This window comes from Medicago truncatula, chromosome 4 (assembly GCF_003473485.1).
Source record: "Medicago truncatula cultivar Jemalong A17 chromosome 4, MtrunA17r5.0-ANR, whole genome shotgun sequence".
NCBI lineage: Eukaryota > Viridiplantae > Streptophyta > Magnoliopsida > Fabales > Fabaceae > Medicago > Medicago truncatula.
In genome coordinates, this window is record NC_053045.1 from 35953778 (window position 1) to 35963427 (window position 9650).

General features: G+C 30.4%; 1 protein-coding gene across 1 annotated transcript; it reads right to left on the minus strand.

The window, feature by feature from the left end:
• Nucleotides 1-887: 887 nt before the first annotated feature.
• On the minus strand, nt 888-3319 carry LOC25492788 (thaumatin-like protein 1). The gene is made up of 3 exons (XM_013601025.3): nt 2851-3319; nt 2091-2760; nt 888-1449 (listed from the first exon to the last, which is right to left on the minus strand). The coding sequence occupies exons 1-3, from the start codon at nt 2909-2911 to the stop codon at nt 1146-1148; spliced, it is 1035 nt and encodes a 344-aa protein (XP_013456479.1). The 5' UTR covers nt 2912-3319; the 3' UTR covers nt 888-1145.
• Nucleotides 3320-9650: the final 6331 nt, after the last annotated feature.

Genomic DNA, 9650 nt, shown 5'->3' on the forward strand with positions numbered 1-9650 from the left:
GTGAACCTTATTGTCGTGTTTAAATTTATTGATCGATTTACATTTACTTGTATTTGAGTTGACATTAGAGCCACGCTTTCACAAATCAGGAGACTTATTTAGCGGCAATTTCTAAAAGCAACAAATTTGAGAATTAGAAGCACAAAAACATGTGGTGAAACATATATCACTTTTCCCATAGTGTCAAAATTGTTTCACTTCAAGTCAATTTTTAACATTCACTCAAAATCAACTTTTCATAAATTGAACACATATTTGTTTGATTTTTCTTAAAGAGCACTGAACCTATTCTCTCAATCGCATGTTATTATATGGAGCTTCTCACATTAACATATATTGGGATGCAAAAATGGAAAACTAAAGTAAAAAAGGAAGATAATATTCAAAATAATGAATAAATATCAAACTTAGTCCGTCGCATTTATAGAGTGAATCAATTTAGTCCGCGACTTTTATAAATGTCACTATAGTCTATAGTTTCTCATTTATGAGCCAACTTAATCTTCCATCCATCTCAAAAAGTTTGCAATCAGATTAACCCCAAGAATTACATACAAATTATCAAGTTGCGATGTGAAAGTATAAATTCAGTGTCTATTTAGTCAATATACATATTTAGTAGTAGCATCGATAAGGTCTCTCCGCAATTAACAAATATAAGACGAAAGACTAACTGTATGTATAGTGAAAGACAAAATTACTAATTAGTTGGACATTTACTAGACAAACAAACTACAAGAGTAAATCACAAAGTTAACCTTAATTAATTTCACTTTTGTTTTTGTTAACGTTATGTCACACTACATGTGAAACCAACAAAGATAGCCCGAAATTGGAGAAATATGTTGGCTTTTTTATACCCCAACAATCATAGAACCTCAAAAAGCTTGATGGGGGAGATAAATACTCCCAAGATTAATACTAATAAAACAAAACACAAACCTTTAACGAATAAAAGACGGAATAATTTTCCCAACGAATCTTAAGGGTGGGTGGTTTACAATAAGGAGGACGAATCTGCCAGCTTTAGTGAACAACAAGTCTCATAACCCAAAAAACCCGAAAATCTAAGTACCCATTTACATTTCATTTAACAAACCAAAATACCATGAAAACAGTGCTACAACTACAACTAGCTAAAAATACTAAAGCAAGAAGAAAACGAGAAAAAAGCCAAAAGAGTAAACAAATGCAGATGAAGTTGTTGTAGAGGAGTCTCCCATGGCTAATCCAGCTAAATATGATCCATCTGCAAGCATGGTTTCTCCTCCTGATCCTGAATTAGATACTGATCCGGACCCGGAATTAACGGGAACTGAATACCCAATGGGTGTGTCTGTACCCGTGTATTGAACTCCATTTTCAGATCCTGTTCCAACCTCAGGAGTCCCTATCACTGTCCCTGCTCCTGAGGTCATTGGAGTAGTTGGATATTGTGATGATTTTTTACTGCAAAACCATATCACAAGTTGTTACAATCAAATTACTAATTTCTACAATCACAAAATTGTAACTAATGATGTTACTTACACTACACTCCCTTTGAGAAAGTCAGATTTATCAACAAGTCTCATCATCATTCCATAATATCAAATCCAACGTTACTCGTTAGACTATTTTAGGTAATCTAGTTACATTACATATACACACAAGATGACTAGTTAGACTCATCATTATGACTCAACTAACAAATGACAACAATAAATCTACTATTAATATCACAACAATTAAAAAGTCCCCCTTTGGCTACCTATGGTTACATGGAACAAACCCTACAAATCTGAAAGTGGAAATTCTTACACTCAAATAAAGTAAAGCGTGTCCATTATGACATTACATGACTTTTCAACAAAACATATCACTAAAGTTATTAAATCATAAATTAGAAATTATACGAACAAATATTCACAAATGTCAGAAATTATTCTTCAAAAGGTAAAATATTTAACACTTTATCACTGTTATGTTTTACTTTTCAATATTTAATTATATCACTTGTTGATTTTTTAACAACATTGTCGTATAATGGGACCCTAATTTACATACTTTTTTTAACATTAAAAAAGAGATTAGTGTTGAATAATTTTTACCTTGGAGAAGATGGACAAAAGGTAACGGTATAATCCGCAGCAGTACAAGTAAAAGTACTCGAAGCATCATCATAAGCGTAGCTATACGATCTAGGGCAAGCATTTTTAAACATTTCCGAGTAAATCGACGGTCTACAAGTCGCCGGTGAACCATACGCGCCACTACAACAATACTCAGGACTACCAAAAGCCTCACACGCGCTCTTACACGCGCTTCCATCTGAAGCTCTCAACTCCGCTGGACATTGCTGGTTCAGATCGGAAGTACACCCGGTGGACTCACACATACCCGACCCACCGGAGCCTTCAACTATCATCGGAAGATTGTAACCGTCGACGAGACTCACGTCGTAGAAATCTTGTCCTATAGTTCCAAGAGTGAACTCTGCTAGGGTTGCTGGAGGTGCAGCTCCGGCACCGTTGCATTCTACCATGTTTGAGCCACAGTCTCCGGTGAGACATGAACCGGTGCCGGATCCGTCGAAGTTGCAACCGGTTCGAGCCCAGAACCGGCCAGACCAACCGGCTGGAGCTTGAAAAGTGCGAGTGGTTTCTTGTGGAAGCTCGAAACCGGTGCTTCCAAGTGTTGGGCTACCAGCATTTGCTAGAATACCTGGCCATACTGTGTAGTCACATTTGTTCACAAATGTGAAGGTTGAACCAGTGATACCTGAACAAAAACAAGAAAAAGTGAATTTTTTTTATTTTTGAAGCTGAAAATAATTAAAACATAGAGAAAGGTTGTGTTTTTAGTTTTTACCTTTGGGAGTGAAGAAAAGAAGAGTAAAGAGAGTGATGTAAGTTGAGGATAATAGATCCATGTGTGTAATGTAAACTACTAAGCTTGTTATTTTTTTTTGTTTGTCTTAGGTGGTGACTAACCTAGTTAGTTGTTGCTTGGTTTTTTTTTAGTGTTGGATGGAGAGAAATGTGTGTGAGATGTGAATATGGTGGTTTGTTGTTGTTACAAGTGAAGTGAAGTGAAGTGAGTGAGGAGTTTAGGAAGGGGAGTGTTGTTGGGATTTGATAATGAGTGAAGTTAGAAAGAAAAGGACAAAAGAGAGTGTTTTGAGGGTAAAAGCTGCTGGACAATGAAATGAGGGAACTATGGGGCTATTGGATGCCCATAACCTGGGTCGACAGATTAGTAAATTATTATCATCAACCCAATGCACGAAACACACACTTACCTTGTGTTTCTTTTTCCATGGAAAATGGTGGGGACGAGGGGGAGGGATGGGAATGTGATCCCTACGCCGTAATAGATGACATATTTGACAAGATACAATATTGATCTAATATATTTTGATCATATTTTTTTATTAATATACAAAGATAAATAATATCATATTAGATGTTGTTTGATTCGTCTCGATAAATATTTTTAAAATATTAAATTTTCATAATTTTTTATAAAAGAGAATTGAAGATATTAAAGATAAAACATATGCATTATTGGTATGTGTGACAAAATCAACTGTGTCACTTAATATGAGACAGATGAAGTAATTACTTATAGGGTGTTGCTAACTAGTGCCCTAAGGGCAATGATTAAAGAATCCAAAAGTAGAAGTTTTGTCTAGAAAACATAAGATGTTAAATTTGATAAAGTACATTAATAATTATATTATTTTTTATTAAAAACTTACTTGTTTAACCAATGTCATTGGGGTACTAGTTAGCATTCTCATTACTTATATTATTTTCGTCTCATAATAACTGAATCATTTGTAAAAAAAAAAAAAAAAAAAAAAGTGTCTCAAAATAACTGGGTTACTTCACTTTTCAATACAACATTAATTACTTTTTTTTTTCCTATTATAACTCTAATTAATATCACTTTCATCACTCTCAATTCAATATATTCCACTTTGCATTTATAATAGTGGAGAATGCACCAATACTTAACAAAAACACTTAAAATCATTTTTCACTCTAATTTATTTATACATTTTTCTTAATATGATCAAATAACTCAGTTAATCTGAGACAGAGGAAGTAATACATTTTCTTTATGGGTTATACCTACAAGTCTTTTAGGACACTCGTCGAAGAAACCAATTTTACATTGAATTTAACAATTTTATAGATAAGAAATATACTACATTTTTTTATGGGTTATACCTACACGTCTTTTTTTGTTTGAGGGACCTACAAGTCTTTTAAAAAGTTAAATTTATCAATTTTAATATTTTTTAATATAGTATTTTTATTTTTATCTTCTTAATCAATGTCTTTAGTGTATTCTTTAACATTTTTCCTTTTTAATTGCTAAAGTATGTCTTTAGGATAAAGAAACAAGAAACATGTTAAATATTTAAGATGAAAATTATACTATATTAAAAATTGTGTTAATTTATTTTTTCTTATTGAATATATTCTCTCTGTTTCAAAATACATGTATTAATCAATCACTTCACACATGTTAAAACATAACTTTGACTTAAAATTTTTAAAAAATTTAATAATTTAAAAATATTTATCGAGACAAATCGAACAACATATTACATAATAACATATGTATTTATATGTAAGTGAAAAATTAAGGTCAAAGTAACTTATGTGGATATTTAACATTGTAAGAATGCGACATGTATTTTGAAACGGAGGGACTGTTAGATGAGTCAATAGTCGATCGCTCGCTTAAAATTATAATTACACTTAGTTATCTTATTGAAATTTGCGAAATAGTAAAAAACAAAACTTTAATTTGTTAAATGTTTGCACAATTTCTCCGTTAGTTTTTTAAGTTTGATAGTATAATATGGTCGTGAATCAACTCTCATCCAACATTTTGTACATGGTCGTCTCAATGCTTCCTTCTTTCCTATCTCTAGTGACATTTCAGCCGACAGACTCACAAAGTGAAATAGTAACAATCACTCTAATGTTTATCCTTAATTTTGATGGAAGCTGCTAATTCAAATTCAAATGAGTAAATTTAAGCACCTCTATAATCAATTCTCGTCCCTCTCAATGTGAACCAAACACACACTATATTCCAATAACCAATATGATAATATCGTCTCTCATGTTTTAAAGACTTAGATCATATTTAAAATAGTAATGTATTTTTTTTTTAAGAAAATTTAAAATAGTAATGTATATTGAGTGGCATAAATGTGAAATTATAGTTATCAATTTATTATGAAATTAAAATTTATTTTCTCTTCCGATGTATTGGAATTTTACATATAAAATTATATTAAAATTCGAAATTGAGGGTTAATTGAAACTAGGTGAATCGAAATTTGGTTGATTGAAATTGGGTGTGAGTGAAGATAGAGTTTTCGGGAAAGAGAGAGGTCATGGGAGAGGAGAGAGGGAAAGAGATAGAGTTGTATGGGTTTTTCTGTTTTTTTTTTCATTAATAGCAGTTTAAGCCCTCTAACTTTCTCAAAGTTGCGATTTTGACCCCCTAAGAAAAAAATTACAAAACTGCCATATAAGTTTTGCATTTGTGGCAGTTTTGACCCCCAAGGCCAATTTTGACTCGGTCTACGCTGACGTGGCACCCCACGTGAAGTGCCACGTGTTATTTTTTAATTTTTTTTTACCAAAAATTGGTATTGGGGGTCAAAACTGCTAGAGTTGTAAAACTTAGGGGACGGTTTTGTAGTTTTTTTTAAAGGGCCAAAATCGCAACTTCGTTAAAGTTAGGGGGCGAAAAATGTTATTAAGCTTTTTTTTTTCTTTCTTTCTAGGTTGTATGTTGAATATATTTTGGGAAAATGGATATTGCAATTGATTGTTGTTGTTGATTATTATTACTCTATTGTTGTGTTGTAAGTGCTGGTGATTTTCTGGGTTTGAGAGAGATGCCATGCGAGAGTTTTTTCTTCTTATTTTTCGTTAATAAATTTTTTGTTTTTTTTTATTTATTTATTGGATTTATTTGATGAAGATAATGATAAATATGAAGAAGATGAGGGAAAAAGATAATAAGAATTTCCTCAACCAATGTCAAAATGACACGTGTGCAACAGTTAACGTTTTTTTTATTTATTAAAACTAACAAAAAGGACTAAAATGTTTAACATAAATGAAATTAAGTGACTGAAACGGATTTTTATTACTTATGGAACCAAAGCGATATAAAAAAAAATAGTTAAAAGACTAAAAGTGCAATTTAGCCAAAACTTAAAACGATAAGATAATTTCTTAAAAATTGTCTCACTCCTCTTTTTGGTTTTTTTCATAAGCTCCTTTCATTTAAAATAATTTTATTTGTGGTGCTGCCGAACACTAGATGTAAAAGATTTTTTATAGGATTAAATTTGTTCCTTATAAATATGTCAAATTTTTATTTTAATCCCTCTACAAATTTTCTTCGACTTTTCGTCCTCCAAAAGTTTTTCATCTTCACTTTTGGTCTTTCTTTTTAAATAAACTCGTATGTGGAATTCATATTTTTGAAATAAATTTTACATAAATATTTAAATATTATAAAAAATCACTCAACAAAAAAAAGTTAACAAAACATGGATTAAATTTGAATTATTATATTTTTGCAGTTAAAAATTCATATTTAATTTATAATTTGTTAAAAAATTCTAATTTTTTGGGAGATATTTTTACAATATTCTACACATTTTTGCACAATTTCATTAAAAAATACATTTGACTCAAAAATATGAACCAAAAGTAATGATTGAAAATATAAAAATATTAAAACGGAAAATTGATATATTTATAGAGACAAAAACAAATTTAAATTTTTTTTATATAATAAATGAATTATTAGTTTATCCTATTGTTTGAGACTAACTCAAACCGTTATATCCAATCCTAGTTGTGTTTCTTTTAGTCAGACATAAAAAACAAAATTAAGACCTAAATCTTATATTTTTTTAAGCATAAATTTGATACATCGACAAAAAAGTGTACTGCCACATTACTTTTTTTTTTTTTTTTTTTTGAGGGAAACATTACTTAATAACTTGTCTGGTTTATTATTTTTTTTTAAATAAAATGTGTTTATGTCATTTCATTGATTTTCAAATATTCAATACGTCTGCCAAAAAATAAAAAATATTCAATACAACAAGGTATAATAAAAGAAGTAGTGAAACTAGCTAATAATGTGACAACCCCCGTCAGAGCGTGAGCTACCTGATTTATTTGTCGCCGATTAAACCCAACTTTAGAGTTTGTGAACTTCGAATTAAACAGACTTTTGCAAGCAAAAATAATAAGTCCAAATTCAGTAATATTTGGACGGTGGTGGTTGAAAGCATCTGCGGTTTTTTAATCCAAAGCAAGGTCAACATTATCAAACCTCATATCACTTAACCATTCCAATGCATAACAAAGACCCAAAACATAGCCAACATTATCAGGGTGCAAAATCGGCAACAAAATAGATTTAGCAAGAACTAAAACTCTCTCCTCATCAGAAACACACATACGTATGCCAGTTCTATCAAACTCAACCGAGTAAGAGACATCAACATTGCATTTTACTCAACCTCAGTGAGGTCACTGCCATAAAATCCAGAACATACCCGGATGTCGTTACTTTCCCACAACATTTACAACCGAATTGGGAGAGTTTGCTGTTGCATTAGATACACTTCAGCTGAAGGAGCGTTAGCCATGGTCCAATCCTCCATGAGATGGTGAGTATAAAAAGAAACTTAATATTAAACGGTGGAAATAAATTCTAAAATTTTAAAGGTTATGAGATTATAATTTTAAATTTTAAAATGAGGTGTCTAAATTGTAAATCAGCAAAATTAGAAGTACCATAATTACATTTAAGTCAAAAATTCATTTTAAAAAGTTAAATAGTCGGCTTAAAAATAATTGGAGTACAAAACATAAATTAAAAAAGAAAAAAAATTCCTAACATGCCAGAGTAGCAAAGGCAGCCTAGCCCAGTAGCGCTACTATGAGAAAGCATTGGATTCCGTCACAGCTCTTCTTTTTATGGCGCATAGTGACATAACACTATCGTAACCTGAAATTTTTGACTTTCAATCCTATTAAAATCGAATATGTAATGAAAATAATAAATGGTCTTGTCAATGCGTGTTTCAGGGACACTCTTTAAAAATTTTTAAAAAAAAAAATTAATTTATGAAAAAATTAAATATTTCAATTTTCAATACATTAATTACACATATTTACATACAAAGTTACTATTTAAAGATCTTAGAGAGTGCCTCATGAGCACTCGTTAACATTTTCCAATAAAAAATATGTTGGATTTCTCAATTCCTCATTTGACTTTTGGTCCAACCTAAAAGTGATTCTTTTTGGGTTTTGACACAAGAATTGCATCATATTCGCATAAAAAAACATATCCATATTCAGCAAAAAAAAAAAAAAAATTATGATAATTTTTGCTCTAATAGCATAAGTTAAAGTACTTAAAATAGAAATTAAAAATAAATTTTATATTGAAAATATAATTTTGAAACTTTTAAGACATTGAATGTACAATTCTAAAAAAGAACTTATACATTTAGCTTCTTAAGTATATCTCAAAGGCACAAGTTAACATTTCTAAAAAATAAAATAGAACTCATTCATAAATTTTACTTGCAAAGATTTCATAAAAAATCTCTAAAGCTCAGATACTTCAAAATGGATGACGTATCGTATCTCCTGCGCATCCTCCACCGATATCTGTCTGATACTTTTCGATACGTATCAAGAGAGTATTTGAAGATTGAAATTTATTTTTTTAAAAACAAATATATGATACTTTTCAGATACATCTGTGATACGAGCGATAGACGATGGAAAATCGATATGTGCGGGCTACCTGATGTTTCTATATATTTTGTATATATGTAATTGACTAAGTAATGATGTTTTCTATTTATGATATATCATATATGTAATTGACTAATTATCGCTTTCTTTATTATCAATATTACTTACATTTATATTTCTACTGTTGCCGCCATCTATTTTGTGTCTCTTTGTTTGTTTGAGAACGATGCTATTGTTGATTGTTATGTGAAGACAATTTCATTGTTGTGCCATATTGTTTTTCTATGTCTGTTAGGTCTGGGTTTTGCGCCAACTTTTTTGCTTTTGAGTTTTAGTCCATATTCTGTATTTTGAGTTTTAATATGTAGTTTAAATTTAATTTTTTTTTTGAAGTATCCCAACTGTATCGTATCTTGAATTTTAAAATTTTTCCGTATCACTGTATCGGTGTCGTATCGTATCTGTATCGTATCATATATTTGGGCTTCAGTGTAAAAAAATACTCCATCTGTCTTACAATAGATGACCTAGTTGACAATGTGCATTATTGACCTAACACACTCTGACTATATTTTTCTACTAAAATACAAAGATAAATAGTATCATATAATATGTTGTTGGATTCGTCTCGATGGACATTTTTAAAATATTAAATTTTTATAATTTTTTCTAATAGATTAGTAAAGATATTTAAGACCAAAATTGTACATTAGTACGCGTGACAAGATCAATTGTATCACTTAATATGAGACGAAGAGAGTATCATAAATTTTACTTTTAATAAATTCATTGGTATGTGATAGATATAGTTGATTTTTTTTTTTAATGCATAGGAGTTTG

Bases quoted from the DNA above. Each gene is read 5' to 3' on its own strand.
- LOC25492788 (XM_013601025.3), bottom strand. From the start codon at position 2,911: ATGGATCTATTATCCTCAACTTACATCACTCTCTTTACTCTTCTTTTC. The intron at 2,761-2,850 runs GTAAAAACTAAA...GTTTTTGTTCAG, and splicing joins TCTTTTCTTCACTCCCAAAG to GTATCACTGGTTCAACCTTC. The intron at 1,450-2,090 runs GTAAAAATTATT...ATGGTTTTGCAG, and splicing joins TTTTGTCCATCTTCTCCAAG to TAAAAAATCATCACAATATC.